Source organism: Pollachius pollachius, assembly GCF_949987615.1.
Source record: "Pollachius pollachius genome assembly, chromosome: 12".
NCBI lineage: Eukaryota > Metazoa > Chordata > Actinopteri > Gadiformes > Gadidae > Pollachius > Pollachius pollachius.
The window spans coordinates 415,546-440,556 of record NC_136945.1 but is presented as its reverse complement, the minus strand read 5'-3'; the positions used below and the strand labels follow the sequence as shown (position 1 = coordinate 440,556).

Here is a 25,011-nt window from a genome sequence, read left to right as displayed (position 1 = left end):
TCACTCAACCTCCAAAGGGACACCTGTGTAAAGAACAGACAGAAGGAGCTGAGCTCACATACAGGCTGGAGATGTACTCAGACATACACCTGCTCACCTACACATACATATTCACATCACTGGGGGCACTTGGCTAGGATTCATATCTATATCATCATACACACACAGACAGGCTGGAGATGGACTGATGAACCATAGAACTGGTTCATACATCAGACATGTATTTATTCATGTGTACATAAGTACACATACACATGCATACATAGTATAAATACACATTATATATATACAGTTTAGTTTGTATCTGTGTGTGTGTGTGTGTTTCTGTTTGTCTGACTGTGTGTGTGTGTGTTTGTATTTGTGTGTGTTTGTGTGTGTGTGTCTGTGTGTGTGTGTGCATGCGTGCGTGGGTGAGTGTGACTGTGTCGGCGTGTGTGTGTGTGTATATTATGTTATGAATGGGTGTATGTGTCTGACTGTGTATGTCTGTGTGTGTGTGTTTGTTTCTGTGTGTGTGTGTGTGTGTGTGTGTGTGTGTGTGCGTGTGTGTGTGTGTGTGTGACTTGATCTATACATGAAGTCCCTCAAACTTAATTGGCTTAACACCATGACCAACATTCTGAAACATCCATTAACATCCACATTTGCCTCAAACAATGTTAGGCAATGTTAGCCCATGTAAATAGTTGGGAAATAATGTTCTTGTTCTTTTAATTGTTTGTTACTCTGACCGTTCTGTTTGATATTGTGGAAAGGATGTTAGTGAATGACTCAGAGCATGATGCATTTTAAATGGCATCACTTTTGGTCTTGTGTCTTAATTTTTCTTAAAACAATTGTAGCTGAAAATAAACATTGCAAAATTACGACCTATAGCTTCAGTCTTTGCGAGCAGAAATATGCCCAATGATAGGCCCAGATTTTTTTATTTACTTACAAACAAAAAACAAATCAAGAGTAGGCCTGATTTGACCAATTGGCTTTGCATCCTTTCCTTCTGCCCTTGTAGTCCAAGACTTGCTGCCCACCAGTCCAAGTACAATGCTGCCACTGGTGGATTTGTATCCATTTTATTGACATAATTATCCCTCCCTGCTTTTTTTTAGTTCACCAAAACACCCTGAAACAACTTGAGTATCACATACTTATGCCACCATACGCCACTAACAGTGCAAGCAGGCCAATGGCAACCAAGCGCTCAGTCCTTCCTCCCTCACTTTAAAAACCACCGCCGCCACTGGTACACATATGTAAACATACGTATAAATATGTACACATACCTAAACATACATACACATACATAAACAAACATACTAATATACACACACAGTATGTGCAATGTGTGTGTAATGGCAGTACAAGTACAATATCTCCAATAATTGTACAACTTCTAGTTCCTATTCCTGTACTGTTTCACTTTCCTTTCACTTTTTGATTAAGTTTGCACGTCTGAGTTATAGTTTGTTTTGTTTTTGAGAACGAGTCTGTGGTTTGAGGCTAGGTTCTATCGGACAACAAACATGGCTGGTTGTCTGCTTCCGGTAGAAACTAAACGTCAATGGACTTAAAAAACACCTCTTTCACGTCATGACATCCACAAAAACTAGGGAACGGTTTACAGAATTTGTGGTTCGGTTCATCTCACGGTTTTGGGTTCGCTACGTTTAGGGTAAAGCAGGGGATGACACAAGTGACAATAAAAAAAGTACACATATAAACATATAGTGACAAACAAACACACATATAGATATATATACACACATACATGTATAAATACATGTATAAATATATATATATATATATATATATATATATATATATATATATATATATATATATATACACACACCTCAACAACAACGTTATGAAAACATCAACAACAGTGTTATGAATACATCAACAACAACGTTATGAATACATCAACAACAGTGTTATGAATACATCAACAACAACGTTATGAATACATCAACAACAGTGTTATGAATACATCAACAACAGTGTTATGAATATATCAACAACAGTGTTATGAATACATCAACAACAGTGTTATGAATACATCAACAACAACGTTATGAATACATCAACAACAGTGTTATGAATACATCAACAACAGTGTTTTGAATACATCATCAACAACGTTATGAATACATCAACAAACATCTCTCCTTGTATTGGATGCAGGACTTACCAAAGACAAGCAGCTGAGTGCTGTGATTGGCCGTGCCAGCGCTGTTGCTCGCCATGCAGCAGACCGTGTTCACGCCATACCCCACCCCTCTGACGAAGAGGAAGCCCCTCTCCACCCAGGCCCCTGATTGGTCGTCTGTGCCGTCCCTCTCCAGGGGCCGGCCGTTGTGGAGCCACTCTACTGTGGGCTCCGGCGTGCCGCCGGCGTGGCAGGTATAGCGGGCCGTTTGGCCCACGGGCAACACGTGAGTAGAGGAGTGGAACTCTGTGATGCTGGGGGCCTCCTCCTCCGTGGGCATCACTGAACCTGAAGAAAGCAGGAGGAGAGGAGTGAACGTTTACAACACGGATCTAGAGATGCAGCGTCAGACACTCCCTTCACTCTGTCCTAACACCTGTCCACTAGGGTTGGATTTAGTGATTTGTTTCCGCGAACCAGTTCGCGTCATTCAGTTCGCCAAGAGGAGTCGTTCGCGAATCGTTCGTTCGTTCGTTCAGTCGCGTTTCCGGTAGCGTTGAATCGAATCATACACGGTTCTCTGAGTCAGTCAGACTCAGCCCCTCGTTCGTTCGTTCAGTCGAGTTTCCGGTTCAGTCGAGTTTCCGGTAGAATCATGGAATGAACGGCTCAGACTCAGCGCCTCCCTCGTTCTCATTCTCATACATCAACATTACAACTTTAACCAAACGCAGCGGGATGGGGGGTGTAGTTGATTATTGGATGTTTAACATATCAGCAAAATAATAGACTTGATTTAGCGATGATGGTGGGTGTCCCGGGTGTTTAAGGCTCCCATAAACAGAACCCTGTGCAGCCAAAGACTAAATCTAGCTTCCAAAATTAACACTGCGTTCAAAACGAGAGCTGGTTAATTGTGAAAAATGAATTAAACTGTCATCAGACAACGCAGTTATACGCTATTGTAATGACCTCGCCGGTGACAAACCAGGTCACTGAAAACCCGTAACCAACGGCAAAAAGCCACACTAACAACAACCGGTTACCCTGGCAACCCCCCAACCCGGTCCCTTCAACGTGCAAGCCCCCACCCTCCTGTTCGCCCAAGGCCCTCCCGTAGCTGACCTGATGATTCGCCCCCCACATTGATTGACAAGAAGAACATCCAATGCATGCACAGAGGACAATTGGCATAACGGACAACGAAATACAATGCAACACATAACACACAAACTCTATAAATGTCCCAGGGTCGCTACACTATAGACTCTAGAGTTTCTGGTATAAAGGCTGGGACGAATTTCAAATGATAAATATGTACACTTTATGTTGAAAGTATACTGTCGCGATTTCCATTGAAACGAATTGCGCGGTGACTAGTCTTCACAACGAGAGCTGGTAGGTTGTGAAAAATGTGGTATAAAGGCTGGGACGAATTTCGAATTATAAATATGTACAATGCATCCTTTAAATACGTCCATGCAACAGATGGCCAATGTGAATAATAGATAGCTCGCTCACTAAGCCCATTTGTTTTTTCCCCATTAAACCTGTTGATTTCTGTCTCTCATTGACTAAAATTCAACAAGAGCGTCCTAGACTCAGTCCTAGAACAGCATACGATTGGCTGGCTCTCGTGTGCCGTGACGTCTCTCAGTCGGTCCCTCCTCAACACTCACACAGTGAGTGAACGAACTGTCAGCGAGTCAGCGTCTAGTGGGTCTGGGAGGAGTCGAGTCTGAGAACGAACGAGGCGAATGAGACGAACGAGGCGAGCAAGACGAACGAGGCGAACGAGACGAACGAGAGAGAGAGGAACCAGTTCAGTTCGTTCGTCTTAACAATTCGTTCATTCGAACTGATTCGTTCGCGAACGAGTCAACACTACTGTCCACTAGAGGGCGACCCAGGGGATTCACCCCCAGTATTCTCGCCTGCCACTTCATACATGATTGAATATCACAGCAGTGTCTACAAAGATCTCCCGGGGAGGGGAAGTCACTCCAGCGCAGAGATTAACGAGGTGGGGGCGGAGCTTGTAGAGAAGAACGCAAAACCGTTCAGCAGGTCAAATAGAAACTAGTGCAAGTGAACCCGGAAAGGGTTGACCCTTGTGCCCTGACCTGAGGAGACCACAATAGAAACCTGACCTTAGTAGACCACGATAGAAACCTGACCTCAATAGACCACGATAGAAACCTGACCTTAGTAGACCACAATAGAAACCTGACCTTAGTAGACCACAATAGAAAGCTGACCTTAGTAGACCACGATAGAAACCTGACCTCAATAGACCACAATAGAAACCTGACCTCGGTAGACCACAATAGAAACATGACCTCAATAGACCACAATAGAAACCTGACCTTAGTTGTCATGATTTACCCCTGGTTTTCCCATTCACCTGCCTGCCCTCCTGATCACTCCCAATTATCAGTCCTTTCCTCTATATATCAGTCTATATCAGTCCTTTCCTCCCAAACATTCCCTGCCAGATTGTCTCTTGTGTTTCACAGTGCTTTCCCGCGATTTGAATCCTGATCTACCACCTATCCTGCCTGCTCCTGATCCTCGCCTGTCTGACTATCCTGCCTGCTCCTGATCCCCGCCTGTCTGACTACCCTGCCTGCTCCTGACCCCCGCCTGTCTGACTATTCTGCCGGTTCCTGATCCCCGCCTGTCTGACTATCCTGCCTGCTCCTGACCCCCGCCTGTCTGACTATCCTGCCTGCTCCTGATCCCCGCCTGTCTGACTATCCTGCCTGCCGATCCTGAATCCGAATAAACGATTGACACTGTTCCACGCTCTTCGCCCGTCTGTGCACTTGGGTTCAGCCAAACGCTCACGTTACATTAGTAGACCACAATAGAAACATGGCCTCAATAGACCACAATAGAAACCTGACCTTAGTAGGCCGCAATAGAAACATGCCCTCAGTAGACCACAATAGAAACATGACCTCAGTAGACCACACTAGAAACATGACCTCAGTAGACCACAATAGAAACCTGACCTTGGTAGACCACAATAGAAACATGGCCTCAGTAGACCACAATAGAAACCTGACCTCAATAGAGCACAATAGAAACCTGACCTTAGTAGACCACAATAGAAACCTGAGCTTAGTAGACCACGATAGAAACATGACCTTAGTAGTAGACCGCAATAGAAACATGCCCTCAGTAGACCACAATAGAAAGATGACCTCAGTAGACCACAATAGAAACCTGACCTTGGTAGACCACAATAGAAACATGGCCTCAGTAGACCACAATAGAAACCTTGTGACCACAATAGTTGACCCTTGTGCCCTGACCTGAGGAGACCACAATAGAAACCTGACCTTAGTAGACCACGATAGAAACCTGACCTCAATAGACCACGATAGAAACCTGACCTCAGTAGACCACAATAGAAACCTGACCTTAGTAGACCACAATACAAACCTGACCTTAGTAGACCACAATAGAAACCTGACCTTAGTAGACCACAATATAAACCTGACCTTATAAGACCACAATAGAAACCTGACCTCAGTAGACCACAATAGAAACCTGACCTCAGTAGACCACAATGGAAACCTTACCTTAGTAGACGTAAACACATCCAACAACCTTTCAACTCTTAAAGAGTGTATTTACTGTATCTACGACACAGAGAACAGAAAGGAGGAACCGTTCTCCACTCATGAACACAAACAAATTCTGCGGACCCTCTTTGTTCCGCTCAGCCTCCAGATGATCCAGGTCTACGCTTTTCTCACAGATCCAGTGGTGCAGTCTGTAACACGGTTCTTCGGACCAGCCATCCTCCCCTGCCACGACACAGTCTCTGGTTCCGCCGTCATCGCGTGGTTTGATGTGTCTCCAACTGAGAACCACGAGGAGGAGACAGAGGAGGTCACTCTGTCACTCTCAGAGAAGAGATGCTGCTGAATAGAGTCTTCAGCCTTACCTTGAGGTCATGGGGGTACCATCCACCCACTTGAAGGTCCCCTCTGTCTCTCGATCACTCAGTCCAATCCAGGATGGACCCATCAATCTGCTGACAAACACCTGTTTCCAAAGGTAATAGCATCTGTTGTTATGACAACACAGATGAACACACACACAAACACATACTCAGTCACACACACACACACACTCTCTCCCTCTCTCTTTCTCACACCCACACAATGTCTCTCACTCACACAATGTGTCTCTCACTCACTCACACACACACACACACACACACACACACACACACACACACACACACAAAAAAAAAGATTTCTATTGTAAAATGACGAATTTTTACTCGGAAAAGTGACTCTTGTGGCAGGACAAATGAAAGGTTAATGTACCTATCCGAGGGACAAGGCCTCATCAAAAAAGTTAATGTCACACACACACACACACACACACACACACACAAACGCACACACACACCAGTTCTTCTCTGCTGTTGATGACCACCAGGTCTGCCTTCCTCTGCAGACAGTCTTCTCTACTGGCCCTCCAGCCCTTCTTAGTAGTAGAAATAAGGTAGAAACTCTTGTCGTGAAGCATCCAGCCCTGAAGTGTCAATTCATCTGTTGAATGTAAAAGAAAATCCTGAACATACAGAACTGCTTATCTTACGGTCTTTGTTACTGACACACAACCCTGAGACCTGACCTTAACAGACCACATAGAAGCATGACCTTAATAGACGACAATAGAAACCTGACCTTAGTAGACCACAATATGAATCACAAAAGCAGAGGGTGTTTTTGAAATGAATGTTAATGACACGATTGATTTAATAACTTGGATAAAACCCTCACCGAGTTCATCCAGTAAGTGCTCTCTCCCCTCCCTCCAGGGTGACGGTGAGTCTAGGACAGGACAGAGGAATACAGAAGATATGAGCTCTAAAACAGAACAACATCGTCTCTAAACATCACAGGACCCACAGCCAACCAAACACAAAGTCCATAATGTTAATACTAATTAAAATAGCAATAACTACAGTTATCAATATCATTATCGTTGCTATTGTTACAATTATTCATATTAGTAACAACGCCGGTAAACGAACCCCTCGAAACCCCCCTTATATATTAAATTATATAATATTATATACTATTATATATAGAGCTCCGGGAGTGCAAACGGCAACAATCCCTTTCTCCTCCATGCTGCGGTTCAACCCGGACTGCACTGCAGGGAACGGTTGGCGGGTTGAACACTGGTTGGCTGTTACGTTACGTCCCTCAGTGGCCACGCTATTGAACGCTGATTGGCTGTTACGTTACGTCCATCAGTGGCCACACTATTGAACGCTGATTGGCTTTTACATTACGTCCCTCAGTGGCCACGCTATTGAACGCTGATTGGCTGTTACGTTACGTCCCTCAGTGGCCACGCTATAGAACGCTGATTGGCTGTTACGTAACGTCACTCAGTGGTCACGCTGTTGAACACTGATGGCTGTCTTTGCTGCCCACAGCGGGCTGCTGTCAGTCTACTTAAGATTGACGTGGAAGTGGAAGGACCAGAGACGTCGGAGAACCCGACGCAGTCGTTTGTGATTCATAATATCGTCTGGAGGTGCACACAGCTTTTGGCCGTGATAATATGTATTATATAATATAGATTTCTATGTATTATATGATATTATTTAGATATAGAGCTCCAGGACTGTAACGCAAGTGTTGTACACTTCCTTGTTATTTGGATAACCCTTCTGCTGTTGGTGTTGTGGCGCATAACACGTCGGACTCTCGTCTCTGGTATTTCCACAACGAGACTCGTAGTGGGGGTTATCTCAGCCATGGTTGAGAGAAATTGGGGGAAAGGAACTTTGGCTTTTCCCCCTGAAGTACATGAACCACGACATGGAGGAGAAAGGGATTGTTGCCCGTGAATGTCTCCCGCTTGAGCCCCACTTCCCGCTGCCGAGGGACCACCGCCTCGGCGCTGCAGGAGGCGGTGGTGGACAACCGCGGTCAACAATCCCTTTCTCCTCCATGTCGTGGTTCAGTCTACTTCAGATTGATGTGGACGTGGAAGAACCAGAGACGTCGGAGAACCCGACGCGGCCGTTTAAGATTCATAATATCGTCTGGAGGCTCACACAGCTTTTGGCCCTGATAATATATATTATATGATTTAGATATCTACGTATAATGTGATATTATTTAAAAATAGAGCTCCAGGACTCCCGCCGGAGCATGTAAATATTCTAGAGTTTTCTAGAATATTTACATAACACGGCCAAATGCTGTGTGCGCCTCGCCATTGCGATACATCCACTGTAAACAGAGCGCATGGTACCATGGCCGCAAGCTGCTCAGGGCCACACCCCCACCGTCCACCTTGACCCGCCTCTCTCCTCCTCATTTGCATTAAAGCTGCAGACACCGAAATGGCGCGTTTGGGGAAAGCTCAATGTGCAACTGGCTCGTAGTGGCTGTAATTCAGCACCACGGCTGAATTTTGGGAACGTCTTTAAATACTGTGTTTGGGGCCCACTAATATCTATATTAAAGCATCCACAAAGTAGCATGCCATGGGACCTTTAATTTCCCATAGCACAAACACTGGGACAAATGCAGTTGATTTCTTGTTTAAACAGGGTGAGAAAACAGGGAGTGGAAGGACGGGACCATGTAATGTTCAGCTAACTGTTGGGTTACAGGGGTAATTGTTCAATGGAAAGTGTAGTATACTATGCATGCAAATCAATCATTCAATAGCTTTTACTGTTATTCAGGGCTCAAAGTGTATTGATACTTAAAAAATGCACGGCAACTACTATTGGTTAGTTGAAAATAATAATAACAAACAGCTGAAAATTGTGTTCAAGTAACAACAGCTAAGGCAGCAACCTACCTAACTATAGTGAACTAAAGCACGGGCTTGTGTGGGGGAGGGGGAGGGGTTGTGAGGGCAAGATTGCAGATTGTACATTGACTACCTGACGTGGGAGATGGTTTTTTTTGTTAACAGAAGAATGCGTCATTGAGATTAAACATCTCTTCAAGTGATCTGGCCAAGACAGGCAGCAGTAGCCTACAGTCACACATAGCCTGCACATGAAACATAAGAAAAATATAACAACTAAAACAGTCGGCAGGGGGGGAGGGGGGATTTCTATATCGCAAGACATTTTGGGAGGCTCAGAAGGTGGATAATGCTTAAAGAAAAATAACGTTTTGCAAAAAAGTGCCTATGATAGACATAAGGCTCAGGTGGGAGAGTGTGTCGACGGCGGGGCTGTTATCTCAATCTTGCCGTTGTCTTGAAACATCTGCATCAGCGTGTGTGCAGTGTGTGTATGCACGTGCATGTGTGTGCGTGCGTGTGTGCATGTGTGTGTGGTGTGTGTGTATGCGGTGTCCTGCGCTGCCCTTGTCTTGAAACGTCTGCATCAGCGCGCCCGTGTGTGCAGTGTGTGTCCGTGTGCGTGTGTGGTCGTGCACGTGTGTGTGGATTGTGTGCGTGCGGTGTGTGTGTGCTAACCCTATTATTATCACTGAATCTAACAAAAACAATATGTATCATTATCATTGCTGTTATTACAGTCATTAATATGATTATACTGTATTGTAATTCTATTCAGGATGATATGATTTAGACTCACTGAAGCGCAGGGAGATGAGGAGAATACTCAGCAGTCCGATGCTCACAATGACGATGATGTGAAACCATAGAGCTGTTCAGGAGTAGGACACACACACACACACACACACACACACACACACACACACACACACACACACACACACACACACGGTCATTTTGGCTAAAAAAGTTATTATTTCTTTTAAATACTCTATATAGGGGCATCTACCAAATCTTCTCTTCCTGGTCTCCTCCTGGTCCAAAGACGTGTCCTCAGGTTCCTCAGAGAGTCCAGGGTCCGGTTCAGAGATGGTGACCATTGTTTCTCTCTGACGTCTTCCACGGCTTCTGAGCTTACCCTTCTTCTTTGCTCTATCAACTGGAAAAACAACGTCACTTGTTTTCATTCTGACCAATTATCAGCTTGCAATCTGATACCATCAGTGTAAGGAAATGTTTTTCTTCTACTACATACAGACTCACAAACTCACTCAAGCACACACACACGGACACACAGAGTAATGTACACACAGATATATTCACACTGCGTGGCTGTCATTCACAGTCCAGACTCCCTACGGTCTGCAGAATCCCTCCCCGTCTTGAAGAAACACCAGAAGACCTCTACTGAGGACACCTCAGTAAGTGATGACTGGTACTGTGGCTCTCGTGTTTAGAACACACTTAAGCAGAGCAAGTACTGGTCTCTAGCATACATGTTATTATTCCCTCATTATTGACATATATGCACACATAGTTTACAGTAATACACACAGAAATACATACGTACACACACAGTAATCGAGGGGGGACAACATGTGGCCTGCGTGTCACCACGGTCTTTCACATCGGCCCACGCAGAAAATATGAGGACATGTATTGTGGGATAATTTGAGATATGTTCATATTAATGACAAACTTTATATAATTATGTTAAATTCATAAGTACACCTGATATCACTTCAGTTAGATGAGCAGCCTTTATTAAAGCACTAAATTGTTGATTAAATAAACCATTGTCACTCTAATGTCACGTTGAACTACAATTAATAATAAGTAATGAAAAAACTAAACTTGTGTTCTGCTCCCTAAAGTTCCTCTGCACTCTGTTCCACGTATATAACAAACGTATATCATGAAACACACAACTACTTGAGATGCCTATCAATAGTCCGTAACTCATGGGCGTAATCACAAGTCAAGTAAGGCTAATGTGAGCTTTTTGTCTCGAACAAACACATGTCGTTATTTAGGAGAATAAATCTGTCCATACGGTCGCTGGTTCATCAGGTCGGTCCATTTGGCTGAAAACGTTTTCTAAAAGTACATTTTAAATGTATGCAGATGAAAACACGTTTTTTTTTACTGGATAATTTATTTTAAATCCTCTCTAAAGGGCACCTACCAAATCTTCTCTTCCTGTGCTTCCTCCGGTCCAAAGACGTGTCCTCAGGTTCCTCAGAGATTCCAGGGTCCGGTTCAGAGATGTTAACCATGGTTCCTCCCTAACAGCTTCCAATATGTCTGCTCTCAGGAGTCAGCTCTGCTATATCAGCTGGAAAAACCACCTCACATGTTTTAATTCTGACCAATCTGACACTCTGTCAGGAAGTGACAGTGTTTTTCTTCTACTCTTATCAGATGTCTTCAGTTGACACACAGACTCACGGACACATGCAAACACAAACACACACACACACAAGGTTATTTTGATTGAATATAAAGATACAACATACGTAGGTATAATATAGCAGATAGCGTAGTGGACATGTCTAGGAGTCCACTACAGATTTGTATTCATATTTGAATACAACTTAACTCACCACATTATGGGAACGGCAGAATCCGTTTGTTTTGCTGATGTTGCCTGTGTGTGTGTGTGTGTGTGTGTGTGTGTGTGTGTGTGTGTGTGTGTGTGTGTGTGTGTGTGTGTGTGAAACATATTGTGTGTGTGAGTGAGTGAGTGAGTGAGTGAGTGAGTGAGTGGATTTAAACAGTTATTGCTCAGAGGTGGTGTGATTGAGAGGAGGGTTATGGCTGTTTTAGTGATGTGGTTGGTGTGAATGATTGCAACTGTTTGTTCGTCTGAATTCTGCATTCACCGTTCGCATACAACATGAAAAAATATTCCTATTGTAAAATGACGAATTTTTACTCGGAAAGGTGACTTTTGTGGCAGGACAAGGGAAAGGTTAATGAACTTATCCGAGGGACAAGGACTCATCAAAAAAGTTAATGTCACACAAACACACACACACACACACACACACACACACACACACACACACACCTTTGCTGTTCTGCAAGCTGTGATGGACACCTGTAGACCAACAGTATTCTCAATTCAGTCCATGCTAATTTGATTAAAAGTAAATATTTACAAGCCAGGGCAACATATTTGTGTTCAGCTGTCTGGCTCTGTTGGAGGAAACTGGAATAGATCTCACCGAACCTGATAATCTTAACCAGGTCTATTCAACGAGCCATTTTGTTTTGCAAGAGAATATCGTCAAACTATCATCATTACCCTTTATAGTAAGGCTAATATAGTTATTGGAATGAAGGATAATAAAAAAATCAAGCTGTTGACGAATATTTTATTAAACCTTCATTATAAGGCTTACATAATAATAGTAATGAAGAAACTTATTTATCTTCAGATCTTCATTTCTTGCTTTGCACCGCTGCATCTACAGATACGTAGAGCTAAAGGATGCTACACCCTGAGTCTTGTTATCTGTGGTCTGTGTGTGTGTGTGTGTGTGTGTGTGTGTGTGTGTGTGTGTGTGTGTGTGTGTGTGTGTGTGCGTAGTGTTGTGTTTTTTTCCATGTCATCATAATAATTATTGAGTGTATTTATATTCTCAGCCAGGGCAACATGTCTGTATTTGGCGGGATGGCTCTGTGGGGGAAACTCCCCGGCCGTCCGAGCAGCCTTGAAACACCACATCCCCATCAGGTCAAACAGTTTAGAACGCCCTGGACCAGAGATCTGAAGGGCTTCGCAGGCCGCTTCTTAAAGGACGACCCTGACCCTAGCCCCCCAAAGGGCAGGGAAACCCCCCCTAATATCAGGGACCCTGGAGAAGGAACCCTGAAGAGGGATCCCTCTCCAGGGACGGTAGGAGTGCAATAGGAGCCAGAATAATTTGCAGACGTAATGGTAGCATAACAACTGCTATCTGAGAGATATCCTCTATCCATCCCTATCTCCTGTCTATATAGTACAACACTTAAAAGCTGATGCTTTAGTTCTTTCATGATTTTTTTTTATATGTACTTAAAGGATTCTTCCACTTTTAGTGTACATCTTCATCGTTGAAGGCACTGACTGTAACTTGAATCAAAGCACTTACTGACCAACTTTACACAGGAGAGAGAGAGAGAGAGAGAGAGAGAGAGAGAGAGAGAGAGAGAGAGAGAGAGAGAGAGAGAGAGAGAGAGAGAGAGAGAGGGTTCTCATTAGACTTGAAAACCAACCTGGGGCTAGGGGAGGCTGCACACCTGTTGCTCGTTGACCAATCAGTGGTCAGCAGGTTAACGTACGCTCACCCTGATCCACAGTGTCGTCCAATCACAGGGAGAGGGTTGGGCTCACAGAGGGAATATTGCATTGGGAATCTGGAATTAGGAAGAGTGTGTGTGTAAGTTGTGTGTGAGATAGAGTGTGTGTGAGCGTGTTTGTGTGTGCAGTGAGTGAGTGAGTGCGTGAGTGAGTGAGTCAGTGACTGAGTGAGAGGATTTAAACAGTTATTGCTCAGAGGTGGTGTGATTGAGAGGAGGGATATGGCTGTTAGTAGCTAGTGATGAGGTTGACATGGTGTGAATGATTGCAACTGTTTGTTCGTCTGAATTCTGCATTCTCCGTCCGCAAACAACATGAAAAATTATTACTATTGTAAAATGACAAATATTTACTCGGAAAAGTGACTTTTGTGCCTGGACGAGTGAAATTTAAATGTACTCATCCCAGGAACAAGGCCTCATGAAAAAGTTAATGTTGACACACACACACACACCTTTGCTGTTCTGTAAGCTGTGATGGCCACTTGCAGACTAACGCTATTCTCAATTCAGTCCATACTCATTTTATTTAAAGTGAAATATTTACAGGCCAGGGCAACATGTTTGTGATGGCTGTATGGCTCTGTTGGGGGAAACTGGAATAGATCTCAGCGATCTTCTTTTCCTCCTTTGCACCGCTGCGTCTCCAGATACGTAGAGCTTCAGGACTCTACAGCCTGAGTCTTGTTATCTGTGTGTGTGTGTGTGTGTGTGTGTGTGTGTGTGTGTGTGTGTGTGTGTGTGTGTGTGTGAGCCCCTCTCTCTCTACACATCAGCTAAAGACATTCTAAGAGACCCTCCACCAACCTACCGGTCGGACCAGCAGCGTCCCACCTCTCCACCACACACTCAAGGAGTCTCCATTTGATCATTTATCTGTTATTATTTATTATCCATAGGCTCTATTGTAGTGCATTTGTTTATTTTCTCTCATTTTATGATTTAACCTAAACAGCCTATGACACAATTTGTTTATTTATTATTAACAGTATCTGTTTTCAATGCAAGTTTCAGTTTCCCCTAATTATACTATGCTTTACATCTCTTCTGTTGTGTTTTGTTAGCGCCCACCCCCCCCCCCCCCCCCTTTCTTTTGAATTATTCTTGGCCTGTCTGATTTGAATCAAATGACCAACTCTTCCAATAATCGATTTAGGGTATTAGGGACTAACCCCACTGGACCACATAGACCTCCTCCATTAAGGGTTATCCCTGTTGGAACAAACACAATAATTAATACAGACCTCCAATTAATAAAATCCTATTTTAAACTACTACAGGCCATCCACCATGCAGAGATGTTGGAGGAAGCCCTCTTCAAAGGGGCCCCTCTACTAGGGACGGCAAAGAAGGTCGCCTACTGAACAGCTTTCATAAAGCCAGTGCTCCTAATGACACTGTACTGTCTCAGATCAAGGATAACACCATCAGCTGGATGAACAACAACCTCCACCTTCCAGAGGAGCGCTGAGATCCAAAGGGACCTCAGCATTGGCTTAGGGCCTTCTAACAGTGAGGCTTCAGACAGAGCCCTCAGGGGGGCCCACCAGCGGTACGGCAGACGCCTCACTGCGTCTTCTATCCCCCCACTACGCTCTCTATTGAGCACCTCGCCACCGCCTGCTCCCCCGCTACTCATCGGGTAGCATGGCTTTCCCACCGCTCCCTATACGACCGCAGGTCACCCTGGCTCCTTTTAAGAACCAGAACACACTAACGTTACCGTCTAGGCCTTCCACCATCCCCTCTCTGTTCCCTCCCATCCCTTTCCCTTAATCCGACCCGTTACTTCCCTCCTCCCTCCACAGTCCTACCTGACCTTCAACCACCTCGACCTGACCGCCCTCCTCTACCACAATACCTCCCAGTAACTAGGCCACGCCCGCCTCCTGTCATCCCAGTACGGACCACCACCATAGAGGACCCACGTCCTCCCCAGCCCACCTGTGCCTCGGTGGTGGTACTCTTAAGCTACCCACACCAGCCCCTCTGCCCTGAACCCCGGCTCTTACCTCCTTACCCACCCAGCCTGATGGCCTCTCCCTCGGAGAGCGTCCGGCCCAGGCACCCCGTCACCCAGCGGTGGTGCTAGGGCCCAGGCACCCCGTCGCCCAGAGGTGGTGCTAGGGCCCAGGCACCCCGTCGCCCAGAGGTGGTGCTAGGGCCCAGGCACCCCGTCGCCCAGAGGTGGTGCTAGGGCCCAGGCACCCCGTCGCCCTGAGGTGGTGCTAGCGGCCTCGACCTCGTACGCAGACATCTACCTGGCTGACTGGGACCAGGCAGCTTTTCCTAAATGCTCATCACGCCTCCTGGTATATTACCGTTACCTGGATGAAATATTTGGACTCTGGGACAAATCTGAGGCAGAATTCAATAACTTTAATAATATTGTTAATTCACAACACCCCCGCATAAAATTTAAGCCCACCCTTCATCTCCAACAGGTCCCCTTCCTGGACACAGTGGTCTTCTTCACTAATGCGGTGGAGGGACAGAAAACATTTACAACTAAAGTTTACTTTAAAGACACGGACAGACATTCTTTATTATTCAGCACCAGCTATCACCCCCGACACACTTTTAGTTCCATCATTAAATCTCAACTCATCCGCTTTCACAGAATCTGTTCCCTCCCCCATCATGTGGACGAGGCCACCAAGACCCTTTTTGATGCCCTCAGACCTCCCGGCAATTCCAGCTGCTTCCTCAAGACCATCAAACGCCAAGTCGCCGTCCTCTTCCAACCGGGTCAACCAAATCTCCCTAGAAACAATAACAACCCTAACCCTAACCCTGACCGGATTAGCCAAACCTCCCTAGAAACAATAACAACCCTAACCCCAACCGGGTGATCAAACCTCCCTAGAAACAATAACAACCCTAACCCTAATCGGGTCAGCCAAACCTCCCTAGAAACAATAACAACACTAAACCTAACCCTAACCAGGCAGCCAATCCTCCCTAGAAACAATAACAAGCCTTACCCTAACCCTAACTGGGTCAGCCAAACCTCCCTAGAAACAAGAACAACCCTAACCCTAACCCTATTCGGGTCAGCCAAACCTCGAGAAAATGACTTCACTAGAAACAATAACAACCCTAACCATAACCGGGTCAGCCAAACCTCCCTAGAAACAATAACAACCCTAACCCTAACCCTAACCGGGTCAGCCAAACCTCCCTACAAAACAATAACAAACCTAACCCTAACCGGGTCAACCAAACCTCCCTAGAAACAATAACAACCCCAACCCTAACCGGGTCAAACAAACCTCCCTAGAAACAATAACAACCCCAACCCTAACCAGGTCAGCCAAACCTCCCTAGATACAATAACAACCCTAACACTAACCCTAACCAGGCCAGCCAAACCTCCCTAGAAACAATTACAACCCTAACCCTAACCGGGTCAGCCAAACCTCCCTAGAAACTGTGGCAACCCCAGTGGCTGGGGGCTGGGTTTCCCAATAAAGGATGCGCAAGCCTGGTGTCGGAACGAGGGTTTTTATTGAAGGACCGCTCAGGGGAGTAAGGAAAATCAACTAAGGTGACTTCCGCTATGGGGAAAAGGGGGGGGGGTAGGGTCTCCGGCCAGGCCGGTGATGAGGGTAAAGTGGTGTCCGAGGAGGTAATAACGGAGTTTCTCCAGGGCCCACTTGATCGCCAGCACCTCCTTCTCTACGGTGGAGTACGCCCTCTCGCTGGCCAGAAGTTTCCGGCTGATGAAAGATACGGGGTGCTCTTCTCCTGACCGGACCTGGGACAGGACCGCTCCCAGTCCCACCTCAGACGCGTCAGTCTGAACCACGAAGGGGAGATTGAAGTTGGGGGTGATCAGCAGTGGCTCGGTGCATAGGGCTTGTTGTAGGCGCGAGAAGGTGTCCTCGATCTCGTCCGTCCAGGCCACTCTGTTGGATAGAGCCCTACGCGTTAGCTCGTGGAAGGGGCTGGCCAGTGTGGCGAAGTTGGGGATGAATCGTTGGTAATAGCCAACGAGTCCCAGAAAAGACTTCACTTGCTTATTGGTTTGCGGTCTGGGCCAGGTCCGGATGGTCTGCACCTTTCCGTCTTGGGGTCTTACACTGCCCCTCCCTACTCGATAGCCCAGATAGGAGGCCTCTTCCAGGCCCAGGTGGCACTTTTTTGGGTTGGCTGTGAGGCTGGCTGTGAGGAGCGCTCCCAAAACGGCTCGGAGGTGGTGCAGATGCAGGGCCCAGGTGCTGCTATGTATCACGATGTCATCGATGTATGCGGCGGCGTACTCCCTGTGGGGCCGCAGGACCCGGTCCATCATCCTCTGGAAGGTCGCAGGTGCCCCATGCACCCCGAACTGGAGGACGGTATACTGGTAGAGCCCGTCGGATGTGGCGAACGCCGTCTTCTCCCGGGCCCTCTGGCTGAGGGGGACCTGCCAATATCCCTTGGTGAGGTCCAGGGTGGATATGAACCTGGCCGAGCCCAGTTGCTCTATCAATTCGTCCACCCGGGGCATGGGGTACGCGTCAAATGCTGACACTTCATTCAGTTTGCGGAAGTCATTGCAGAACCTATAAGTCCCGTCTGGCTTGGGTACCAGAACCACCGGGCTGGACCAAGCGCTGTGGGACCCCTCGATGACCCCCATCTGCAGCATGCTGGCGACCTCTTCCCTGATGGGAGGAACGGCGTGCCTCCGGGACCCTGTAGGGGCAGAGGCGGAGTCGGACTCCCGGTTCCGTCCGGATGTCGTGGCTGGTTAGGGTAGTCCTCCCGGGTCGCGCGGAGAAGACGTCGAGATGCTGGATCACCATCTACCGCATGTCCTGGGTCTGGCTCGGGCTCAGCGACTCCCCCACTTGGACCTCGGGGAGGGGTAGACGAGCGGACAGTGTCAGGAGAGCCGGATCCCGGGGGCCAGTCAGTGCTTGCCATCGTTTTAGCAGGTTGACGTGGTACAACTGGACGGACTTGCGTCTTCCTGGTTGCCGGACCCGATAATTGATGTCGCCGACCCGGTCGATGATTTCGTATGGCCCCTGCCATTTAGCCAGGAACTTGCACTCGGAGGTCGGGACGAGGACCTGGTCGCCCGGGTTGAAGGTGCGCATTTGGGCTCCCCGGTTGTACACCCGGGCCTGGGCTTGTTGGGCTCGTCCAAGGTGTTCCCGGACCAGGGGCCAGATCTGTGCCATCCGGCCTCGCACCTGTTCCACGTGTTCGATGACAGTGCGTAGCGGGGAGGGTTGGTTCTCCCAGGCGTCCCTTGCGATGTCGAGGAGCCCTCGGTCGTCTGCCATTGAGTAGCTCGAAGGGAGAGAAGCCAGTGGAAGCCTGGGGTGCATCCCGGATAGCGAATAGTACGTGTGGAAGTAGCTGGTCCCAGTTTTTCCCATCCAATTCCATCACTTTCTTCAGCATGGTTTTCAAGGTCCGATTGAACCTCTCCACGAGACCGTCGGTCTGGGGGTGGTAGACGGGGGTCCGGAGGTGGCGGACCTGCAGCATGCTGAGCAGTCTTTTTATTACTCGGGACATAAAACAGGTGCCCTGGTCTGTCAACAATGACCAGTATGTAGCGGTGTCCTCTGCTCATCGGGGGCAGGGGGCCTATGATATCTAGCGCTAGTCTATCAAAGGGGACTTCTATCAGCGGCATGGGGATGAGGGGGTTTCGTGCTATGGGTCTCGGGGCAGTGCGTTGACACTCGGGGCAGGCCCGGCAGTAGTCCTCGACATCCATTTTTACCCCAGGCCAATAAAACCTATTCAGGATCCTGTCCCTTGTTTTATCCATCCCCAGATGTGCCCCCAGGAGGTGAGTGTGGGCCATATACAGGATATTGCTCACGTATGCTCGTGGCACTACCAATTGTTCCGTCTCTTCTCCTCCTCTCTGCACTACCCTGAGCAGTAATCCCCCCCGTGTGCTGAAGAGTGGGTAGTGCCGACTTCTCACCGAGTCCCTGGATACGCCATCATGGACCTGCACGTGTCCCCAGGCATGGTAAAGGGTGTCGTCCTCCAGTTGGGCGGTGGCGAACCGTCCGCCCCTGTCCGTACGTCCCTCGACAGCGAGGGGTACCTCCGAGAAATCGATGAGGTCCGGGCTCTCTCTCTCCTCCGGTGGGGGCGTCTGTTCGGAGGCGGTCATCGTGTCTGGGGTCCCCCGGGGAATGGAGTCCGTGGACGAGGCGTGTAGTTGGCGTCCCGTCCCTCTCGTAGGTCTTCGGGGGGACTCGTCGCCGTCGGACAGGGAGGGCGGTGGCTGGGCTGCCATGTAGACAGGCCGGCTACGCAACCGGCGTGGTCGTACCCAGAGTGATGGTGCCTGGGGACGTGGGGACTCCGTTGCCCGTCCGCGTCGCTCGACCCGCATCTCGCCTCCTCTGGAAGGGGGATCTGTTCCTTGGCACAGCCGCTGGGTGACTTGGTGGTTTTCTAGCAGCTCAATGAGGTCGTTCACTGTTTGGGGTTGCTTCCCTGAGCCCCAGCGCTTGGCTCCGGGAGGCAGGGATCGGATGCATCGATCTATTACGAGCCGGTCCAGCCAAGGGGGTCCGTCTCCTTCCATAAGCCACCGCTCGGCTAGGCGGATGAGGTGTGAGATTTGGCTTCTCACTGAGCCGAGCGGGTCATATATCTACTCATGGTAGCGTTGCGCCTGGGCTGGGAGACTGTGTCCATAGTGGGCCAGGATGGCCCGCTTGAGCGTGGGATAGTGCCCTGCCTGAAGCGGGGGGAGATCCCGGTAGGCCCGTTGGGCTTCCCCGGTCAGGAAGGGTGCCAAAATGTCGCCCCACTGTTCTGCAGGCCACCGTTCACGCTCCGCAGTACGCTTGTATATCTCGAGGTACGCCTCGACGTCATCATCCGGTCCCATCTTGGTCAGCCGCTTCGTGGGTGCGGCGTAGGCAGGTAGTTGCAGGTAGTTGCGGGTTGCTCCCCTGGCTGCATCATGGTGTGGTTTTGAGGGTTTTCAGCCAAAGAATCGTGTTGCCTGCATTCTCCACCACTGTGGCAACCCCAGTGGCTGGGGGCTGAGTTTCCCAATAAAGGATGCGCAAGCCTGGTGTCGGAACGAGGGTTTTTATTGAAGGACCGCTCAGGGGAATAAGGAAAATCATACATCAACTAAGGTGACTTCCGCTATGAGGAAAAGGGGAGGGGTAGGGTCTCCGGCCAGGCCCGTCTTGGTGTCCGGCGTGAATGCTGCTCCCGGCGTCCTCCCGCTATTCCTGGGGGAAGGTATTCCATGAGTTAGGGCAACAGCATGTCGGTCTCACCTCTGCGTCTCTCTTCCCTTGACTGCCGTGTGCTCGGCCTTTAATACCCTCCTGCCGCCGCCTTCCCCCAGGTGATCTCACTCCCCCTGATCGTCTGTGCCAGCTTGATAGCTGGGCAGTTACAGCCGTGTTGAAAGGGATGTATCTCCCTTGCACTACTTGTCCATGGAGGGGGCGCTGTTAATAATAGTAGTTATTATAATGAATATAATATTATATATATATATATATATATATATATATATATATACTATTATATTTAATGAGCCTCCTCAGGAAGTCAAGCCGGCTCAGGCCCTTCTTACAAACGGCCTCTCTATTAGTGGACCAGCCCAGTTTATTCTCTAGTGAAAATAATTGAAGTCTTGTTAACATTACATTGACATAGAAAGGGTTTCCAAAAAAGTGAAAAACACAACACCGCTGTCTTTTCTTAAACTCATTTATTTGAGAAAAAAACAAAGGGCTTAAACGTTGAGCTAACATTGCTACTGCAGGGAAAGGGCATGCATAAAATGTGCACTGCATGTGAAACATTCCGTAATGATATATGGGACAATTGTAATCACCAGACTTAAGGACGAGCAAATGTATTGCCACATAAGCAGCTATAACAAAAAACAAACAAATAAATAAATGAAGGAGTAAATGAATAAACAAGTGTTACGGTAGGGTAGCGTATGCTTAGGGTTACGGCCAGTACTGATGTCACACAGAGGGGGCGGTGTTGAGGTGCTCATCACAGGTAAGTAGCAACAGCTGAGTGGGCAGGGGGCGCTGGGAGTTTAGAGACTGAGTGGAGAGTGCCTGGTTTCATCAGGTGAGAGGGGTGCATGAAAGTAACCCGATGGACACACGTTGCTTGGCGACTTAAATGAGAGAACACTTTTGGGATATATATATATATATATATATATATATATATATATATATATATATACACACCGTGAATTAAAAGGCTGGATCAAAGCGCTGGCTGGTCACCTGCAGACTAGGTGCCGGTGCGGCGGAGCTGTTCCCCTACGACGGCTGTGGACCTGTGGTGAGTACCTCGCACCTAGCCCCCTAGATAGGTTAGATTGAACTCACCCAGGGAAAGATTAAGAACAATACTCAAGCTAAGCACACCACGTAGGGACAGACTTAGGTTACGGGCTGTCTACCCAGGTTAATAGCGAGCGCGGTAGGTCAGATCGTAACAACAAGTAAATGCTTAAGACAGAGACAAGAGGAGGGAAGTCAAGTCTGTTGGGCTGCTGCTGCTGGACAGAAAACCTTCAGCCACTCGGCCCTTTGTGCAATAGTTTGGACATGCCTACAGAACAAAAAACAAAGGGCATGTCCACGATGAAACTCTAAAGAACTTTACTTCTGCTAATAATAGTGTTTGGGTTGATTGCATTTCCATTTGATTTGAGGTCAAAATCACTGCTGGTGGTTTGTGAGTGTAGGACCAATGGTTGTTGTTACTTCATGAGGTGGGTGCAATGGTTTGTCTCGTCCACTAGATCAGTGTATCTCAAACTTTTTCAGACCAAGGACCACTTAACCCATAAAAAAACACTCAAGGACCACCTAACTCAAAATAGCCCCAAAACAATATGCCAGTTGTTCTCAGTTTCCCATCTGATGCAATGTCCACAAGGCTGTCAACCTCTTTTGGTGAAAGTTCGGAACTGACTTGCTCAATGTACGTTTTGTCCCCAAATGGATTTCTGATCCACTCAAAGCTTGTCTAATTCTGGGAAATATATTCCCAGCTGCAAGTGGAGGTCTTGCAGATGTTGCTTGAAGGATGCAACTGTGCTCCTATCCATGTCCTCTCCAGCAGTGAGGATAAAATCAGCAAGTGTGGGAAAACTGTTGAATTCTCCGCGATCAAGACGGCCACCCCATAATTCCATTTTCATGTGTGTGGCTTTCATTTTGTCTTGGACATTGAAGATGGTGACGGTCTTCCATTGCAGCGCCACATTCAAAGTATTGAGAGCGCTGAAAACATCAGCCAAGTATGCCGACTTTGCGAGCCACTGGAAATCATGCATTCTGTCATACAGTTCATCGCCGTGGTGCATTAATAACATTACCGCGTCTCGCAGTTCAAAGAGACGGGTGAGAACATTGCCACGCGACAGCCAGCGAACTTCAGTGTGGAACAGTAGTTTTGTGTGTTCGCTCTCCATTTCTTCACACAGAGCTTTAAAAAGACGTGTGTTCAGTGCTTTGCCTTTGATCTTGTTGACTATTTTCACAGATTCGTCCAGTACTGACTTTAGGCACTGTGGCATTTGTTTCACAGCCAGTTGTTCTCTGTGGATGCTACAGTGTGTTGCTGCTGCAGACGGCGCAACTGCGTTAACGCGCACCACAAGTCCTTTATGCTTTCCTGTCATTGCAGTTGCACCGTCGTTGCAAATGCCGACACATCTTGACCAGTCCAGATTATTCGTCATAATGAAATCATTGAGTGAGTGAAAAACTGCTTCACCTGTGGTGTGGGTCGGCAGGGAACGGCAGAAGAGAAAGTCATCATGCACTTCACAGGCATAAATATATCTCACAAAACACATCAGATTTGCGTCGTTCCCAATGTCGGTGGATTCATCCAGCTGTAGTGAGAAGAACTGGCTTTGGCGCCAACGTGTCACCAGCTGATCTTCCATGCTTTCAGCCGCTGGACGGTGTCATTGGAAAGAGGAATCCTGTTAATTTCTTTGCTGGCTTTTCCCCCAAACAATATGTTAGTCATCACCTTTGCAGCTGGTTTAACTAAATTTGCACCTATTGAATGAGGTTTTCCAGCTTTAGCGATCAAGAGGGATCAAGACTTGTATGAAGCCTCAGCAGCCTTAGCATTTTCTCTGGGTGCAAAAAACTGTGCAGCCTCTTTTATCATATGCTGCGTGAGTTTGTCGCTTTTCCGTTCAAAAAATCCAGTAAGTTTCCCCAAGTACTCCTTAGTTTCCATGTGTCGCTTCAACTTTGCAGGTTTCATTCCCTTGTTAGCTAACGTTTCATAGCACAACACACAGTGTGGTTTAGGATCCTCCTCGTCGCCAGTCCAAAAACAAAACAAACTGTATGTAGTCGCTGTGGTACCTCCGTTTCACCTTAGCGGTGGATTTTTCACGTTCATGACGAGCTGGCGGCGGGATCTGCTTTGACGACGTCGCGGGCGTTGGACCAACATCCTGGGACTCAACAACTTTTCCTGTCTAATCAGAATTTTCATCTGCTTTTCTTTTACATGACCCGGTCCTAATCCACTGATCCATTTGTAACTTGTTCGCACCATACATCCAGGCTTGACACCGCTTTGCACATTCCCACAGTTTCGGCAGCAGGGTCACACTTCATTTGAGGTAAACCGGTTGCGGTGTCGCAAACCGGTCCACTGCACTACTCAAGTCAGACAATGCCACAAAAAAATACATATATGTCACAGACAGTTTGAGAAACACTGAAATTTAAAGACTGAAATGTTAAATTTTATTCATTTATTTTTTAATTTTATTTAATTTTTATTTTTCACCTGTCACCTCGCGGACCACTAGGGGTCGCTCACGGACCACCAGTGGTCCGGGGACCACACTTTGAGAAAGTCTGCACTAGATGGAGATAAGTGACTACGGATCACAACAGTTTATCTGTGTTAAAGTCTAGGACCCACTCCTAAAGAACAATGAGATACTCCTTCAACACCTAGAGCTTTGACCTTTGACCCTGTCTGTCTGTCTGTCCGTCCGTCAGCCCGCCCACCCGTTTTTTTGTTAAACAATGAGTGAGACAACAAGAATGTGTGTGTGTGCGTGTGTGTGTGTGTGTATATATATATACAGTGGGGCAAAAAAGTATTTAGTCAGCCACCAATTGTGCAAGTTCTCCCACTTAAAAAGACGAGAGAGGCCTGTAATTTTCATCATAGGTAAACCTCAGCTATGAGAGACAAAATGAAAAAAACAAATCCAGAAAATCACAACTTCTGATTTTTTAAGAATTTATTTGCAAATTATGGTGGAAAATAAGTATTTGGTCACCTACAAACCAGCAAGATTTCTGGCTGTCACAGACCTGTAACTTCTTCTTTAAGAGGCTCCTCTGTCCTCCACTTGTTACCTGTATTAATGGCACCTGTCTGAACTCCTTATCAGTATAAAAGACACCTGTCCACAACCTCAAACAGTCACACTCCAAACTCCACTATGGCCAAGACCAAAGAGCTGTCAAAGGACACCAGAAACACAATTGTAGACCTGCACCAGGCTGGGAAGTCTGAATCTGCAATAGGTAAGCAGCTTGGTGTGAAGAAATCAACTGTGGGAGCAATTATTAGGAAATGGAATACATACAAGACCACTGATAATCTCCCTCGATCTGGGGCTCCACGCAAGATCTCACCCTGTGGGGTCAAAATGATCACAAGAACGCTGAACAAAAATCCCAGAACCACAC

At 47.2% G+C, this 25,011-nt stretch overlaps 1 protein-coding gene across 1 annotated transcript in view; it reads right to left on the bottom strand.

The window, feature by feature from the left end:
- Window positions 1–25,011, bottom strand: part of LOC307083654 (uncharacterized protein) — a gene marked incomplete at its 3' end in the record, with an annotated part of 41,254 nt that continues 16,243 nt past the window's right edge. Inside the window, exons 4-9 of the mRNA XM_079747604.1 lie at window positions 6,952–7,002; window positions 6,575–6,717; window positions 6,102–6,202; window positions 5,860–6,017; window positions 2,189–2,494; window positions 1–23 (exon numbers count right to left, since the gene is read on the bottom strand). Of these exons, the coding sequence (XP_079603730.1) occupies window positions 1–23; window positions 2,189–2,494; window positions 5,860–6,017; window positions 6,102–6,202; window positions 6,575–6,717; window positions 6,952–7,002 (782 nt within the window). The remainder of the gene's footprint in view (window positions 24–2,188; window positions 2,495–5,859; window positions 6,018–6,101; window positions 6,203–6,574; window positions 6,718–6,951; window positions 7,003–25,011) is intronic.